The sequence below is a fragment of the Somniosus microcephalus genome, chromosome 19 (genome assembly GCF_052327205.1).
Source record: "Somniosus microcephalus isolate GS21.2 chromosome 19, FLI_Smic_1.0, whole genome shotgun sequence".
Lineage (NCBI taxonomy): Eukaryota > Metazoa > Chordata > Chondrichthyes > Squaliformes > Somniosidae > Somniosus > Somniosus microcephalus.
The window spans coordinates 71,463,959-71,483,251 of NC_141005.1; the positions used below are offsets into that span (position 1 = coordinate 71,463,959).

General features: G+C 51.5%; 1 protein-coding gene across 1 annotated transcript in view; it reads left to right on the forward strand.

Annotated features, from left to right (window-relative positions):
• The window catches only part of slc5a1 (solute carrier family 5 member 1), a 162,120-nt gene that overhangs the window by 79,849 nt on the left and 62,978 nt on the right, over positions 1-19,293 (forward strand). The window contains exon 6 of the mRNA XM_085962016.1: positions 18,229-18,334. Within this exon, the coding sequence (XP_085818142.1) occupies positions 18,229-18,334 (106 nt within the window). The remainder of the gene's footprint in view (positions 1-18,228; positions 18,335-19,293) is intronic.

Genomic DNA, 19,293 nt, shown 5'->3' on the forward strand with positions numbered 1-19,293 from the left:
ATTGTGCAGATTGTGCAGATTGGGCAGATTGTGCAGATTGGGCAGATTGTGCAGATTGGGCAGATTGTGCAGATTGGGCAGATTGTGCAGATTGGGCAGATTGGGCAGATTGTGCAGATTGGGCAGATTGTGCAGATTGGGCAGATTGTGCAGATTGGGCAGATTGTGCAGATTGGGCAGATTGGGCAGATTGTGCAGATTGGGCAGATTGTGCAGATTGGGCAGATTGTGCAGATTGGGCAGATTGGGCAGATTGGGCAGATTGTGCTGATTGGGCAGATTGGGCAGATTGGGCATATTGGGCAGATTGGGCAGATTGGACAGATTAGGCAGATTGGGCAGATTGGACAGATTAGGCAGATTGGACAGATTGGGCAGATTGGGCAGATTGGGCAGATTGGGCAGATTAGGCAGATTGGGCAGATTGGGCAGATTGGGCAGATTGGGCAGATTGGGCAGATTAGGCAGATTGGACAGATTGGGCAGATTGGGCAGATTGGGCAGATTGGGCAGATTGGGCAGATTGGGCAGATTGGGCAGATTGGGCAGATTGTGCAGATTGGGTAGATTGGGCAGATTGGGCAGATTGGGCAGATTGGGCAGATTGTGCAGATTGGGTAGATTGGGCAGATTGGGCAGATTGGGCAGATTGGGCAGATTGGGCAGATTGTGCAGATTGGGTAGATTGGGCAGATTGGGCAGATTGGGCAGATTGGGCAGATTAGGCAGATTGGACAGATTGTGCTGATTGGGCAGATTGGGCAGATTGGGCAGATTGGGCAGATTAGGCAGATTGGGCATATTGGGCAGATTGTGCAGATTGGGCAGATTAGGCATATTGGGCAGATTGGGCAGATTGGGCAGATTGTGCTGATTGGGCAGATTGGGTAGATTGGGCAGATTGGGCAGATTGGGCAGATTGGGCAGATTGGGTAGATTGGGCAGATTGGGCAGATTGGGCAGATTGTGCAGATTGGGCAGATTGTGCAGATTGGGCAGATTGTGCTGATTGGGCAGATTGGGTAGATTGGGCAGATTGGGCAGATTGGGCAGATTGTGCAGATTGGGCAGATTAGGCATATTGGGCAGATTGGGCAGATTGGGCAGATTGTGCTGATTGGGCAGATTGGGTAGATTGGGCAGATTGGGCAGATTGGGCAGATTGGGCAGATTGGGTAGATTGGGCAGATTGGGCAGATTGGGCAGATTGTGCAGATTGGGCAGATTGTGCAGATTGGGCAGATTGTGCTGATTGGGCAGATTGGGTAGATTGGGCAGATTGGGCAGATTGGGCAGATTGTGCAGATTGGGCAGATTAGGCATATTGGGCAGATTGGGCAGATTGGGCAGATTGGGCAGATTGGGCAGATTGGGCAGATTGGGCAGATTGTGCAGATTGGGCAGATTGTGCAGATTGGACAGATTGGGCAGATTGGGCAGATTGGGCAGATTGGGTAGATTGGGCAGATTGGGTAGATTGTGCAGATTGGGCAGATTGGGCAGATTGTGCAGATTGGGCAGATTGTGCAGATTGGACAGATTGGGCAGATTGGGCAGATTGGGCAGATTGGGTAGATTGGGCAGATTGGGTAGATTGTGCAGATTGGGCAGATTGTGCAGATTGTGCAGATTGGGCAGATTGGGCAGATTGGGCAGATTGTGCAGATTGTGCAGATTGGGCAGATTGGGCAGATTGGGCAGATTGGGCAGATTGGGCAGATTGGGCAGATTGTGCAGATTGGGCAGATTGGGTAGATTGGGCAGATTGGGTAGATTGTGCAGATTGGGCAGATTGTGCAGATTGTGCAGATTGGGCAGATTGGGCAGATTGGGCAGATTGTGCAGATTGTGCAGATTGGGCAGATTGGGCAGATTGGGCAGATTGGGCAGATTGGGCAGATTGGGTAGATTGGGCAGATTGTGCAGATTGGGTAGATTGGGTAGATTGGGTAGATTGTGCAGATTGGGTAGATTGGGCAGATTGTGCAGATTGGGTAGATTGGGCAGATTGGGCAGATTGGGCAGATTGGGCAGATTGTGCAGATTGGGCAGATTGGGCAGATTGTGCAGATTGGGCAGATTGGGCAGATTGTGCAGATTGGGCAGATTGGGCAGATTGTGCAGATTGGGCAGATTGGGCAGATTGGGCAGATTGGGCAGATTGTGCAGATTGGGCAGATTGGGCAGATTGGGTAGATTAGGCAGATTAGGCAGATTGGGCAGATTGTGCAGATTGGGCAGATTGGGCAGATTGGGCAGATTGGGCAGATTGGGCAGATTGGGCAGATTGGGCAGATTGGGCAGATTGGGCAGATTGGGCAGATTGGGCAGATTGGGCAGATTGGGCAGATTGGGCAGATTGGGCAGATTGGGCAGATTGTGCAGATTGGGCAGATTGGGCAGATTGGGCAGATTGGGCAGATTGGGCAGATTGGACAGATTGGGCACATTGGGCAGATTGGGCAGATTGGGCAGATTGGGCAGATTGTGCAGATTAGGCAGATTGGGCAGATTGGGCAGATTGGGCAGATTGGGCAGATTGGGCAGATTGGGCAGATTGGACAGATTGGGCAGATTGGGCAGATTGGGCAGATTGTGCAGATTAGGCAGATTGGGCAGATTGGACAGATTGGGCAGATTGGGCAGATTGGGCAGATTGGGCAGATTGGGCAGATTGGGCAGATTGGGCAGATTGGACAGATTGGGCAGATTGGGCAGATTGGGCAGATTGGGCAGATTGGGCAGATTGGGCAGATTGGGCAGATTGTGCTGATTGGGCAGATTGGGCAGATTGGACAGATTGGGCAGATTGTGCAGATTGGGCAGATTGGGCAGATTGGGTAGATTGGGCAGATTGGGCAGATTGGGCAGATTGGGTAGATTGGGCAGATTGGGCAGATTGGGTAGATTGGGCAGATTGGGCAGATTGGGCAGATTGGGCAGATTGTGCAGATTGGGTAGATTGGGCAGATTAGGCAGATTGGGCAGATTGGGCAGATTGGGCAGATTGGGCAGATTGGGCAGATTGGGCAGATTGGGTAGATTGGGCAGATTGGGCAGATTAGGCAGATTAGGCAGATTGGACAGATTGGGCAGATTGGGCAGATTGGGCAGATTGGGCAGATTGGGCTGATTGGGCAGATTGGGCAGATTGGGCAGATTGGGCAGATTGGGCAGATTGGGCAGATTGGGCAGATTAGGCAGATTGGACAGATTAGGCAGATTGGACAGATTGGGCAGATTGGGCAGATTGGGCAGATTGGGCAGATTAGGCAGATTGGGCAGATTGGGCAGATTGTGCAGATTAGGCAGATTGGACAGATTGGGCAGATTGTGCAGATTGTGCAGATTGGGCAGATTGGGCAGATTGGGTAGATTGTGCTGATTGGGCAGATTAGGCAGATTGGGCAGATTGTGCAGATTGGGCAGATTGGGCAGATTGGGCAGATTGGGCAGATTGGGCAGATTGGGCAGATTGTGCAGATTGGGCAGATTGGGCAGATTGTGCAGATTAGGCAGATTGGGCAGATTGGGCAGATTGTGCTGATTAGGCAGATTGTGCAGATTGTGCAGATTGGGCAGATTGGGCAGATTGGGCAGATTGTGCAGATTGGGCAGATTGTGCAGATTGGGCAGATTGGGCAGATTGTGCAGATTAGGCAGATTGGGCAGATTGTGCAGATTAGGCTGATTGGGCAGATTGGGCAGATTGTGCTGATTAGGCAGATTGTGCAGATTGGGTAGATTGGGCAGATTGGGCAGATTGGGCAGATTGGGCAGATTGGGCAGATTGGGCAGATTGTGCAGATTGGGCTGATTGGGCAGATTGGGCAGATTGTGCTGATTAGGCAGATTGTGCAGATTGTGCAGATTGGGCAGATTGGGCAGATTGGGCAGATTGGGCAGATTGGGCAGATTGTGCAGATTGGGCTGATTGGGCAGATTGGGCAGATTGTGCTGATTAGGCAGATTGTGCAGATTGGGCAGATTGGGCAGATTGGGCAGATTGGGCAGATTGGGCAGATTGGGCAGATTGTGCAGATTGGGCAGATTGTGCAGATTGGGCAGATTGTGCAGATTGTGCAGATTGTGCAGATTGTGCAGATTGTGCAGATTGGGCAGATTGTGCAGATTGGGCAGATTGTGCAGATTGGGCAGATTAGGCAGATTGGGCAGATTGTGCAGATTGGGCAGATTGGGCAGATTGTGCAGATTGTGCAGATTGGGCAGATTGGGCAGATTGGGCAGATTGGGCAGATTGTGCAGATTGTGCAGATTGGGCAGATTGGGCAGATTGGGCAGATTGGGCAGATTGGGCAGATTGGGCAGATTGTGCAGATTGGGCAGATTGTGCAGATTGGGCAGATTAGGCAGATTGGGCAGATTGTGCAGATTGGGCAGATTAGGCAGATTGGGCAGATTGTGCAGATTGGGCAGATTGTGCAGATTGGGCAGATTGGGCAGATTGGGCAGATTGGGCAGATTGGGCAGATTGGGCAGATTGGGCAGATTGTGCAGATTGGGCAGATTAGGCAGATTGGGCAGATTGTGCAGATTGGGCAGATTGGGCAGATTGGGCAGATTGGGCAGATTGGGCAGATTGGGCAGATTGTGCAGATTGGGCTGATTGGGCAGATTGTGCAGATTGGGTAGATTGGGCAGATTGGGCAGATTGGGCAGATTGTGCAGATTGGGCTGATTGGGCAGATTGTGCAGATTGTGCAGATTGGGCAGATTGGGCAGATTGGGCAGATTGGGCAGATTGGGCAGATTGTGCAGATTGGGCAGATTGTGCAGATTGGGCAGATTGTGCAGATTGGGCAGATTGGGCAGATTGGGCAGATTAGGCAGATTGGGCAGATTGTGCAGATTGGGCAGATTAGGCAGATTGGGCAGATTGGGCAGATTGGGCAGATTGGGCAGATTGGGCAGATTAGGCAGATTGGACAGATTGGGCAGATTGTGCAGATTGGGCAGATTGTGCAGATTGGGCAGATTGGGCAGATTGGGCAGATTAGGCAGATTGGGCAGATTGTGCAGATTGGGCAGATTAGGCAGATTGGGCAGATTGGGCAGATTGGGCAGATTGGGCAGATTGGGCAGATTAGGCAGATTGGGCAGATTGGGCAGATTGTGCAGATTGGGTAGATTGTGCTGATTGGGCAGATTGTGCAGATTGGGCAGATTGGGTAGATTGGGCAGATTGGGCAGATTGGGCAGATTGGGCAGATTAGGCAGATTGGGCAGATTGTGCAGATTGGGCAGATTAGGCAGATTGGGCAGATTGTGCAGATTGGGCTGATTGGGCAGATTGTGCAGATTGGGTAGATTGTGCTGATTGGGCAGATTGTGCAGATTGGGCAGATTGTGCAGATTGGGTAGATTGTGCTGATTGGGCAGATTGTGCAGATTGGGTAGATTGTGCTGATTGGGCAGATTGTGCAGATTGGGTAGATTGTGCTGATTGGGCTGATTGGGCAGATTGTGCAGATTGGGCAGATTGGGCAGATTGGGCAGATTGGGCAGATTGGGTAGATTGGGTAGATTGGACAGATTGTGCAGATTGGGCAGATTGTGCAGATTAGGCAGATTGGGCAGATTGGGCAGATTGGGCAGATTGTGCAGATTGTGCAGATTGGGCTGATTGGGCAGATTGGGTAGATTGTGCTGATTGGGTAGATTGTGCTGATTGGGCAGATTGGGCAGATTGGGCAGATTGTGCAGATTGTGCAGATTGGGCTGATTGGGCAGATTGGGTAGATTGTGCTGATTGGGCAGATTGTGCAGATTGGGCAGATTGTGCAGATTGGGCAGATTGTGCAGATTGGGCAGATTGTGCAGATTGGGCAGATTGTGCAGATTGTGCAGATTGTGCAGATTGGGCAGATTGTGCAGATTAGGCAGATTGGGCAGATTGGGCTGATTGGGCAGATTGGGCAGATTGTGCAGATTGTGCAGATTGGGCTGATTGGGCAGATTGGGTAGATTGTGCTGATTGGGCAGATTGGGCAGATTGGGCAGATTGGGCAGATTGTGCAGATTGGGCAGATTGTGCAGATTGGGCAGATTAGGCAGATTGGGCAGATTGGGCAGATTGTGCAGATTGGGTAGATTGTGCTGATTGGGCAGATTGTGCAGATTGGGCAGATTGTGCAGATTGGGTAGATTGTGCTGATTGGGCAGATTGTGCAGATTGGGCAGATTGGGCAGATTGTGCAGATTGGGCAGATTGTGCAGATTGGGCAGATTGGGTAGATTGGGTAGATTGTGCTGATTGGGCAGATTGGGCAGATTGGGCAGATTGTGCTGATTGGGCAGATTGTGCAGATTGGGCAGATTGGGCAGATTGGGCAGATTGTGCAGATTGTGCTGATTGGGCAGATTGGGCAGATTGGGCAGATTGGGCAGATTGGGCAGATTGTGCAGATTTGGCAGATTGGGCAGATTGGGCAGATTGGGCAGATTGGGCAGATTGTGCAGATTGGGTAGATTGGGCAGATTGTGCAGATTGGGCAGATTGGGCAGATTGTGCTGATTGGGCAGATTAGGCAGATTGGGCAGATTGGGCAGATTGGGCAGATTGGGCAGATTGGGCAGATTGGGTAGATTGGGTAGATTGGGCAGATTGGGTAGATTGTGCAGATTGTGCTGATTGGGCAGATTGGGCAGATTGGGCAGATTGTGCTGATTGGGCAGATTGTGCTGATTGGGCAGATTGTGCAGATTGTGCAGATTGTGCAGATTGTGCTGATTGTGCAGATTGGGCAGATTGGGCAGATTGTGCAGATTGTGTAGATTGGGCAGATTGGGCAGATTAGGCAGATTGGGCAGATTGGGCAGATTGGGCAGATTGGGCAGATTGGGCAGATTGGGTAGATTGTGCAGATTGGGCAGATTGTGCAGATTGGGCAGATTGTGCAGATTGTGCAGATTGGGCAGATTGGGCAGATTGTGCAGATTGGGCAGATTGTGCAGATTGGGCAGATTGTGCAGATTGGGCAGATTGTGCTGATTGGGCAGATTGTGCTGATTGGGCAGATTAGGCAGATTGGGCAGATTGTGCAGATTGTGCAGATTGGGCAGATTGGGCAGATTGTGCAGATTGGGCAGATTGGGCAGATTGGGCAGATTGTGCTGATTGGGCAGATTAGGCAGATTGGGCAGATTGGGCAGATTGTGCAGATTGTGCAGATTGTGTAGATTGGGCAGATTAGGCAGATTGGGCAGATTGGGCAGATTGTGTAGATTGGGCAGATTAGGCAGATTGGGCAGATTGTGCAGATTGGGCAGATTGGGCAGATTGTGCAGATTGGGCAGATTGTGCTGATTGGGCAGATTAGGCAGATTGGGCAGATTGTGCAGATTGTGCAGATTGTGCAGATTGTGCTGATTGTGCAGATTAGGCAGATTGTGCAGATTGGGCAGATTGTGCAGATTGGGTAGATTGGGCAGATTGTGCAGATTGGGCAGATTGGGCAGATTGTGCAGATTGGGCAGATTGTGCAGATTGTGCAGATTGGGCAGATTGGGCAGATTGTGCAGATTGGGCAGATTGTGCAGATTGGGCAGATTGTGCAGATTGGGTAGATTGTGCTGATTGGGCAGATTGGGCAGATTAGGCAGATTGGGCAGATTGGGCAGATTGGGCAGATTAGGCAGATTGGGCAGATTGTGCAGATTGGGTAGATTGGGCAGATTGGGCAGATTGGGCAGATTGTGCAGATTGGGTAGATTGGGCAGATTGTGCAGATTGGGCAGATTGGGCAGATTGTGCAGATTGGGTAGATTGGGCAGATTGTGCAGATTGTGCAGATTGGGTAGATTGGGCAGATTGTGCTGATTGTGCAGATTGTGCAGATTGTGCAGATTGGGTAGATTGGGCAGATTGTGCAGATTGGGCAGATTGTGCAGATTGGGCAGATTGGGCAGATTGTGCAGATTGGGCAGATTGGGTAGATTGTGCTGATTGGGCAGATTGTGCAGATTGGGCAGATTAGGCAGATTGGGCAGATTGTGCAGATTGGGCAGATTGTGCTGATTGGGCAGATTAGGCAGATTGGGCAGATTGTGCAGATTGGGTAGATTGGGCAGATTGGGCAGATTGTGCTGATTGGGCAGATTGGGCAGATTGTGCAGATTGGGCAGATTGTGCAGATTGGGCAGATTGTGCTGATTGGGCAGATTAGGCAGATTGTGCTGATTGGGTAGATTGGGCAGATTGGGCAGATTGGGCAGATTGTGCAGATTGGGTAGATTGTGCTGATTGGGCAGATTAGGCAGATTGGGCAGATTGTGCAGATTGGGTAGATTGGGCAGATTGGGCAGATTGTGCTGATTGGTCTGATTGGGCAGATTGTGCAGATTGGGTAGATTGGGTAGATTGGGCAGATTGTGCAGATTGGGCAGATTGTGCTGATTGGGCAGATTGGGCAGATTGTGCAGATTGGGTAGATTGGGTAGATTGGGCAGATTGTGCAGATTGGGCAGATTGTGCAGATTGGGTAGATTGTGCTGATTGGGCAGATTGGGCAGATTGTGCTGATTGGTCTGATTGGGCAGATTGTGCAGATTGGGCAGATTGTGCTGATTGGGCAGATTAGGCAGATTGTGCAGATTGGGCAGATTGTGCAGATTGTGCAGATTGGGCAGATTGTACAAGGCATGTACTTGATGGGCCAAATGACATAATCTCAATCCAGGCTTTCTTATGTCCTCATGATGTTACTACACTGGAATAAAAGCCTGAAGTAATTCTATTAAATTTAAAATTTTCATCCTTATTTTCAAATCCCTCCAAGGCCGCGCCCCTCTCTATCTCTGTAACCTCCTTCAGCCCTACAACCCTCCGTGATCTCTGCGCTTCTCCAATTCTGGCCCCTTGCGCATCCTCCATTTCCTTCGCCCCACCATTGGTGGCCGTGCCTTCAGCTGCCTGGGCCCTAAGCTCTGGAATTCCCTCCCTAAACCTCTCTGCATCTCTACCTCACTCTGCTCCTTTAAGACGCTCCTTAAAACCTACCTCTTTGACCAAGCTATTGGTCATCTGCCCTAATATCTCCTTATGTGGCTCAGTGTCAAATCTTATTTGATAATCGCTCCTGTGACGCGCTTTGGAACATTTTACTACGTTAAAGGCGCTATATAAATGCATGTTGTTGTTGTAAATGCCTTCAAAATCTGTGTCATGGGGCATCCTCCTTTCCTGTTGTTAGGTATTTGTGAGACTTTGAAGACTGCCCTTATACATAGGGTGTCAGCTAGTCCAGCAGTGCACGCCTAGAATACATGCCTAGAATATATACAACAACCTGAGTTCATCGAAGGCGCGGACTGAAGGTTGTTCTGAGTTACTGCTTTCACGTATATCTTTATTGTCTTCATTCTTGCTGACACGTATAATAACAAGACTTAATATGTTGAGACAGATTGTTCCATTTACTTTAATCACGCATTAATAAACAAGAGTTCAGAGGCCACTTCATCCTTCCGCATTGCTGACCAGGTGTAATCAGTGATTGCTTTCCACTTTCAAAGTGACTGCTGAGAATATTCAGGCACTGTTAATACACGGACCTGTCTCATCAATGACCTCAGGTGGGGAATGTGATGAAATATGTCATTCATCAGATTCTATATTTAACTACATATATTGTATTGCCTGCTCCGGTGTTTTACCTTGTATTGTATATAGTGCACCGCCCCCTTTCTCCCCATTGGATGTGTCGGCTCCGCCCATACCTGGCCCTACTTAAGACAAGCCCAGGCTTGTCTTGCAGCAGAACAGCAGAGCGCTAGGTGAAGCTAGGTGAAGACACAGGCATCTTTCTTTGCTAATAAAAGCCTTGTTAACTTTTAACAGTTAACTTTGAGTCTTGAAGTTATTGAGGCGCCCCAATTTTATTAGCAAACTTTTAACGATGGATCAACTTTTGAAACCGGAACGCTTGGATTTGGACCCGCATGCTTCGGATGCATCGGCACGGTTTGGACACTGGTTCCGGTGCTTGGAATTTTTTATGGCCAACTCCGAAGCCGTCACAGCCTCTAAAGCCACCGGAGATGTGAAACTCGGGATCCTGCAGAATCGGGTAAGCCACCGGGTTTTTCCACTCATCCAAGACGCCGCCACCTACCTGGATGCCTGCAACATTCTAAAGGCCCACTATCAGCGGCCTACCAACGAGGTGTACGCCAGACACCTGCTTGCTACCTGCACACAGCGACCCGGAGAGTCGCTAGAGGACTTTCTAGTCACCCTAAAAGTGCTTGGCAAAGACTGCAAATGCAAAGACGTGAAAGCCACGGCATACACAGACGGGCCTTAGCTCTAATTACATCCGGCAGAGACTGCTAGAGAAAACGGGCCTAGATCTGACACAGGCTGTGGACACAGCGCGATCGCTGGATGTGGCTCAGAAGAACTCTGACTCCTACTCGTCAGGCCGCGCAGCCCACGCCGCCTCTGCTTCCCCGCCCGGTAGCCCAACACCGTCGGGGCCCTGCTCTCCCCCCAGAAGCCCTACGACCGCCGCGACGCATCGGGGCCCCAAATGCTACTTCTGCGGGCAGCCGAAGCACACCAGGAACCTGTGCCCGGCGAAAGGCACCACCTGCTGTAAGTGCGGTAAGAAGGGGCACTTTGGGAAGGTGTGTAGAGGGAACCCCGCAGGCAAAACCGCCACCGCCGCGTGCGCGCCGTGGGAGTGGCCATCTTGGACGCCATCTTGTCCGACCTCGTGGGGTCCGCCATCTCGTGAGCAGACATCGTGGATGCCATCTTACCCGGCCTCGTGTGGCCCACCATCTTGTCCCGATCAGGGCCCTACAGTGGCGTCGATCACAGTGGACCAGTCCAGACCGCACCCACTATCCAAATCGATGGTGGACATCGAGGTAAACGGGTGCAAGGTTAAATGTTTAATTGACAGCGGGAGCACGGAGAGCTTCATTCACCCTGATCTGGTACAACGACTCTCTCTAACTATAGTCCCTACTCAGGGCACGATCTCTATGGCCGACAAAACCCAGATATCGACTATTGCGGGTTACTGCGCGGTACGATTGTCCGTTAAAGGCACTGTATATAATAATTTTAAACTGTTAATTATGAAGGATTTATGTGTGAGCGTGATCTTGGGCCTGGATTTTCAGTGCCACCACCAAAGCATCACGCTCAATTTCGGTGGGACCCAGCCGCCCCTCACAGTGTGCGGTCTGGCTACCCTGAAGGTAAAGCCGCCTTCGCTATTCGCAAACCTTACCCCTAACTGCCGGCCAATAGCGACCAAAAGCAGGAGGTACAGCTGGGAGGACAGGCGGTTTATCGCGACCGAGGTAGACAGGCTCCTGAAGGAGCGCATTATTGAACGCAGCAACAGCCCGTGGCGCGCCCAAGTGGTGGTGGTGAGGGGTAGCGAGAAGAAGCGGATGGTGATTGACTATAGTCAAACAGTCAACATCTATACCCAACTAGACGCCTACCCGCTACCCCGCATATCCGAGATGGTGAACCAAATCGCCCAATACCGGGTGTTCTCCACCATCGACCTCAAGTCAGCGTACCACCAGCTCCCTATCAGACCAGGGGACCGTTCGTACACCACCTTCGAGGCAAACGGACGCCTCTACCAGTTCCTCAGAGTCCCCTTTGGGGTGACGAATGGGGTCTCGGTCTTTCAGAGGGAGATGGACCGCATGGTCGATGACCACTTGCAGGCAACCTTCCCCTATCTCGACAACAACCAACAGGACCACGACTCAAACCTCGCGAGGTTTCTGAAAACCGCACAAAAACTCAACCTCACCTACAACGAGGACAAGTGCGTTTTCAACACCACGCGCCTCTGCATACTAGGCAGCGTGGTGGAGAATGGGGAAATCGGACCAGACCCCGACCGATTGCGCCCCCTACGGGAGCTGCCCCTGCCCAACACTCCCAAAGCCCTGAAAAGGTGCCTGGGGTTATTCTCGTATTATGCCCAATGGGTCCCCAACTACTCCGATAAAGCCCGCCCCCTCTTGAAAGCATCCTCTTTCCCGCTCTCTGCTGAGGCCCATGCTGCCTTCAAAAGCATTAAGCAGGGTATTGAGTGGGCCACGCTACAGGCAGTGGACGAGAACACTCCCTTTCAAGTGGAAAGTGATGCGTCTGACTTTGCCTTGGCGGCCACCCTCAACCAGGCGGGGCAGCCCGTAGCTTTCTTCTCGAGGACCCTCCAGGGGCCCGAGATCAGACACTCCTCCGTGGAAAAGGAGGCCCAAGCCATCGTGGAGGCAGTGCGCCACTGGCGGCACTACCTAGCCGGCAAACGCTTTATGTTCAATAATAAACAGAGGGGGAAGATTAAAAATGATAAGATTCTTAGGTGGCGGATCGAGCTCTCCACCTTCGAGTACGACATCATATACCGGCCAGGGGCCCTTAACGAATCCCCCGACGCCCTCTCACAAGGGATGTGTGCCAACGCCACCGGGGATCGGCTACAGACCCTCCACAACGACCTCTGCCACCCAGGGGTCACACGGCTGTTCCACTTCATAAAGTCCCGCAACTTACCTTACTCGATTGAGGAAGTTCGGTCTCTGACCAGGAACTGCCGCACTTGCGCTGAGTGCAAGCCTCGGTTCTACCGCCCTGATAGAGCCCACCTAATCAAAGCTACACGGCCCTTTGAGCGGCTTAGCTTAGATTTCAAGGGCCCCCTCCCGTCCGTCGACCGCAATGTTTACTTCCTGAACATTGTGGACGAATACTCCCGTTTCCCATTCGCCTTCCCCTGCCCAGACATGACCAGCGCCACGGTCATTAAATGCCTCAACAGCCTGTTCTGCCTGTTCGGTATGCCAAGCTATATCCACACGGATAGGGGGGCGTCCTTCATGAGTGAAGAGCTACGCCAGTACATGCTGTCCAAGGGGATTGCCACGAGCCGTACCACCAGCTACAACCCCCGGGGTAACGGTCAGGTGGAGCGAGAGAACGGGACAGTATGGAGGGCAGTCACCCTAACTCTAAGGACCAAGGGCCTCCCTATCTCCCGCTGGCAGGAAGTCCTCCCAGATGTGCTCCACTCAATACGGTCACTATTGTGTACCGCCACTAATGCCACGCCTCATGAGCTAATGTTTGTGTTTCCCCGGAAATCCACCTCAGGCGTATCCATACCGTCATGGCTCTCCACCCCAGGTCCGGTACTTTTGCGGAAGCATGTGAGGGGCCACAAGACGGACCCTCTCGTGGAGCCAGTGCACCTGCTCCACGCCAACCCACAATATGCGTATGTCCGGCACGCCGACGGATGGGAGGACACTGTGTCCATAAAAGACCTCGCCCCAGCCGGTAACAACAGCAACAACGACAATGATTACAACAACAACAGCAACAACGACAACAACCACAACAACTATTACCCACCCACTCCACCCACTATTCTTTCATCACCCCCGGAAGAACACCAGCCAACGGTACCCCCACCACCTACTCCTTCAACAACCCCGGTGGCGCCCCCGGCAGAGACCCAGGAGGTCACCCGGGACACCCAGCCGGCACCCGCGGCACCGCAACCGTTACGTCGGTCACAGAGGACTATCACACCCCCGGACAGACTAAATCTGTAGAAGGGGTGAATGTGATGAAATATGTCATTCATCAGACTCTGTATTTAACTACATATATTGTATTGCCTGCTCCGGTGTTTTACCTTGTATTGTATATAGTGCACCGCCCCCTTTCTCCCCATTGGATGTGTCGGCTCCGCCCATACCTGGCCCTACTTAAGACAAGCCCAGGCTTGACTTGCAGCAGAACGCTAGGTGAAGACACAGGCATCTTTCTTTGCTAATAAAAGCCTTGTTTTATTCAGTTAACTTTGAGTCTTGAAGTTATTGAGGCGCCTCAGGGAATATCAGAATGGTTTATATATCGGTAGCGTAAATACATCTGATCAATATTTTTTACCCCTGGGCTGACTTTGTTTGAAAAAATGACTTTGGCACATCAAGGTGAGGGGTGTTGTTGCTGGGAATGGAACACTTTCCTATCTCAGAAGCCTAGTGCCAGCACCAAGCTCGCCCAGGTTAGGTTTAGTACAGCCAGCTACACAGCAACAATCCCAAAAATAAGTGCAAATTAGGGAGGTCATTCGGCTCATCCACCTCATCCTTCCATTCCCCCATCACAGTGTCTAAATGCCTCTGTATGATTCCACTCTCTGCCTCTCCGCGGGTCCATTCCAGGTTTCACTCCTAGTTTGAAGACGTGTTTCCCGACATCAGGCCTTTGCTAATTTGTGCCAATGTCCCTGTGTCCTGCAGTCATGGCTTAACTTAAAGTAGTGCTCTGAATGAACCTTTCCCATTCTACTCAGTAACTTCCATCTCTCTGCAAGGTTTCAATCTCATTCACCTGCTTTCGAAGCTTAAGATTCTGACTCTTTAGATTAAGCTCCTTCTACTCCGCCTCAACGCTGCACCTTAGCTCCGACCATGGCAGAGTGACCCTCCTCCACCACCGTGGCAGTCCCATTTTCTGCACCCGGCATGCTTCTCCCCTAATTTACTGCAAACTCCACCAATTTTATACAGCACGCTCACATCCAGTCGGAGCGGCACACAGCCGAGACTCACTTTATGTGGGACCTTTACAAGCCCAGACAGGAGATTTTCCTCCCATCAGTCTATCAGGTTCAACTCCTCCTCAGTCTTAGCAATGACCTCATCCTATCCTTGTGTTGGCTCGATTCCTGTATATAGTTTCCAGTAGTCATGCATACATCCATTTCAGAAAGTGGAGGGTGCGCCCTGGTGCGACAAAACGCTGGTTAGGCCACAGCTGGAATACTGTGTGCAGTTCTGGTCGCCACACTATAGGAGGGATGTGATTGCATTGGAGAGGGTGCAGAGGGGATTCACCAGGATGTTACCTGGGCTGGAGCGTTTCAGCTATGAAGAGAGGCTGGACAGGCTGGAGTTGTTTTCCTTAGAGCAGAGAAGGCTGAGGGGGGACCTGATTGAGGTGTACAAAATTATGAGGGGCATAGATAGGGTAGATAGAAAGGAACTTTTCCCCTTAGTAGAGGGGTCAATAACCAGGGGGCATAGTTTCAAGGTAAGGGGCAGGAGGTTTAGAGGGGATTTGAGGAAAAACTTTTTCACCCAGAGGGTGGTTGGAATCTGGAACTCACTGCCTGAAAAGGTGGTAGAGACAGGAACCCTCACTACATTCAAGAATCATTTAGATGAGCACTTGAAACGCCATAGCATACAAGGCTATGGACCAAGTGCTGGAAAATGGGATTAGAATAGACAGGGCTTGATGGCCGGCGCGGACATGATGGACCGAAGGGCCTCTTTCTGTGCTGTATAACTCTATGGGCTAAAAATTGAGTAGCGCCCCAATTGGGGCGCTAACTTCGCCAGGGCGTTAAAAGTAGCGCCCCAGAAAAATTAGCGTCCCCGCACCGGAAATTGGGTGGTTGCACCCCAAGAGGGAAGCGGAGCGCTACTGGAAGCACCCCGCATCCCTCTTGGGGCGCCCTGAGTCAATATTGCAGCGTTGTGTGCCGCAGCACCACACGCTGCAAAGGCATGTCGCGCCACGGTATTGCAGGCCTTCCTCCCCTTCTTAAAGGGGAGGGGCCTTGTGCAGCGTGACCTGGGGCCCAGCTGGGCCCCCGGGGATCGGGAGTGCAGGCAAAAGAGCCCGGCACTCAAGAGAAGTGCCGGGCTTTTGGAGCGCAGCCAGCACTCCACGGGGGGGCGGGGGGGGGGCGTTTCAGGAGGTCTGGGACGGGAGCGCAGGCAGGTGCTGGCAGGCGGCCAGCAACAAAAATGGCCGCCCAGCACCTCGCCTTTAAATTGCGCCTCCCCGGCCGCAGGTACGCCCCCCTGACCCCGTCGGACATAGCGTCCGGCGGTAAGTCAGGGGGCGCTCCCGAAGATCGTGGCCGGGGCATCAGCAGGGCGCTACGCACGCCAATGACGTCATCGCCAGCAGCGCAGCGCCGCAGGGCGCTACTGGTTAGTGCCACCACTAACCTCAATTGAATTTTGCGGGAGGCGTGGGCAGTGCCGCGCCCAGGCGCTAGTTGCTTTGCGTCCCGTTAGCGCCCTCTTAAGGGGGGCGCAACCAACTGAATTTTTCCCCCCATGACTCTATAAAGGGTATGTGTTCAGTAACGTTGCGGAGCCTGAGCTTACTGTTCCAATGATACTGAGCAGACACATGAAAGGGTTTCCCGAGTCTTTCCACGATGTCCACTCCAGTCTGTGCGTACCTCCCACCCCCCAATCCCCAATCAAACAGGGGCTGAATTTCCCGATCATCCACTGGACAAGACCTTCGTCGTAGATGTTGGTGGCAAGCCGGACTGCATTTCCGTCGACCGCCTCAAGCCGGCCCACCTGGATCTGGACTGACCCGTTGAGTTGGCACAGCCCCCGAGACGGGGCTGACCTCCGCTTTCCACGCCCTCCGTTCACCACCGAGCGCCCGAGGTCCCCCTGACGAACCCCCCGGTCTCCACCACGGAATCGAGGAGCCGTTCCAACCGATTGATCCGGCCCCCCCGACGACTGACATTGCCAGTACTTGTGAATTCTGGGGGGACGTATGTGGCGGAGGCCACAAAGGGACAATAACACAATATGTACCCAATGCTGTTATATCACAATTCACTTTGTATAGCAATGCTGTGGTATGTACATGCTGGGTTGGGTTATTGGTGCAGGGCCTCTTTAAGAGTGTCAGGCCCTTTAAGAGTGTCGGGTTACGTGATGACTCATCAGCCCCTGCTTGTAACCCTGCATGGGGCTGAGGCTTTTGAGTCCATGTGGAGATGTGATTAAAGCAGGACACGTTTTGTCCTTTACCTAAAGAAAGTCTCAGCCTGTTGATTTCTGTCGATCCCAACAATGTAAAGTTTCTGTTAATGTGCTGTCAAACATTGAAATCTTTATTTTCAACACTTTGCATTCTTGGACAGATTTGTGTGAACCTTTGGAAGTGGCTTAGTGAGTTGCAGTGAATGGTGAAACATAACGGTACCCCCTGCAATGGTGATGAGTGTGAAAGGAATGGCTTGGGCATTGCAGGGATGCTTTATGGTGTTGGTGTGGGGTGGTGCCAACCTGGCGCCAGGGTGCACAGCGTAAAGTTAAGTAAATCTGGCCGTGGAGAGGCCATCCTTGGCCTCCCGGGCAGCAATGTGCTCAGGTGCTGATGCCCTGTGTCCTGTGCAGCATCAGGTGATTGCAGAGAAGGTTGGTGTTGTTGTTGGTGCTGCTGGTGTTGGGGCTGATTGTGGTCAGATTCTGAGGACCAAGGTGAGATAGTTTCAAGGGCACCGATGCTGATGGAATAGATGGCAGGTGAAGTTGAGATGACAGAAGCAATCTGTCAATGGTGAAAGAGGTTATTCCAATGAGGTGGCACTGGATAGAGAGTTTGCTCCAAACACTTGCAGCCTGCATATAGCTCAATCTGTCTTCCAAATGCAGTAAGTAACGGCTTCTGAGCTTGGAAAGTGAGCAGCTGTCAGGTGGGAGCTTTTATAGCACAGTTCAAGCTGTCAACCGATCAGCTGATTCAATGGCCATTCAACTCCCGCCTTAGGTTAACAGATGGGGTCCACAAGCCACGTGGACCCTGTGGACGAGCAGTTAAAGTTAAAAGGTAAGGTTAAACCATTATTAAGGATCTGTCAACAAGCCAATAATTGCTTTAATTGGGTCGCCTGCCTCTGCGGGTCGGGTCCGATCTGAGATCACTGACACGCCTTTGGGAAAGGCACGTTGCAGCGAGATGACAGCGAGTTCCCGACCGACTGTCAAAAAAATCAAACTTCCCACCCGACCCACCACCGATCCCGCCCGCTGACCCCCCCCCCCGGAAAATTACGGCCTCTATAACTGGATGTGTCCTCTCAGGAAGTTATCAAGCTTCCCCTAGTAAGAATCGTCTGTAAGTCTGTGAAAGCTCTCCTGTATTGAGTTCAAACCCACAGAGTAGTTTAGAAATGTTGGTCAGGAGTTTCAGACGATGTGCAATGTTCCCCCAATTTATTTTTGGGCGCGCGATTCCTTTAACGGGGGGGTGGGTGAGGGGTGACGATTCCTCCAAATATTATACACCGTCCTCCCTCCCACGCCAAAGGAAAATTTCAAATGAGCAAAAAAAAAACCCAAAAAATGACACTTATTGAGTGCAGTTTTATTACCTCTTTCTTCCAGGCTGACATGTTTTCAGGAGCCATATTTATCCGGGAGGCACTGGGACTGAACCTGTACGTTGCCGTGGTGATCCTGCTTTCCATCACTGCCCTCTACACCGTGACAGGTAAGACCAGCCCTTCTGTCCACCTCAGAGCTTGGCAGGGAAGGCCAGCTCGCCATCTGTTGGCCTACCAACGTTTGCCCTGTGTGTTATTGGCACGGGTGATTAAAGCCAGTTTAAAACCCTGGCAGAGCCCTGTACTCCCTTGCGTATAGAAGAGTAAGGGGTGATCTAATTGAGGTGTTCAGGATGATTAAAGGAGATGAAGGGATAGATAGAGAGAAACTATTTCCTCTGGTGGGGGAATCCAGAACAAGGAGGCATAACCTTGGAATTAGAGCTAGGCCGCTCAGGCCATTAAGATACAGAACAGCCATGATCTAATTGAATGGCGTTACAGGCTCGAGGGGCTGAATGGCCTCCTCCTGCTGCTATGTTCCTAACTAGAAATGAGAGGCCGACGTTTGCTGCAGTTTAAAGGAATGAATGACATTAAAATGGGTGACATTTTAAAATTAAAATGTGTACCAAATGAGTGGGAGTGAGTGACTGTGAGTCACTCGGGCTCCAGAATTCAAGCAGACTCCTGTTACTTCAGTTAAACAGAGGCAGGAAAAGCGATTTCTGACTGTTCAGTTCTACCCAGAAGCTGACAGTTTAACAGCAGTTTAATGAGTCCAGAGACACGCTCGCATCACGCTCGTGAGGTCAGCACTCGACGCACAGCCCGCAATGCGCCTCCTGCCATCACAGGTGTGACTGGTGCGCTTCTCCAGACGGAATCGTGGTACGGAAACAGTGGGACATTACAGCAACCTTTTCTTCTTCTCCCGAGTGCGGGGAAGAGCAAAGGAACATTAGGAACAGGAATTGGCCACTCAGCCCCTCGAGCCTGCTCCGCCATTCAAGCAGATCATGGCTGATCTTCACCTCAATTCCATTTACGGTGCCATTGCTCCATATCCCTCGATTCCCTTGACTTAACAAAAATCTAGCATTCTCAGTCACGTGTCAGCTGTGTC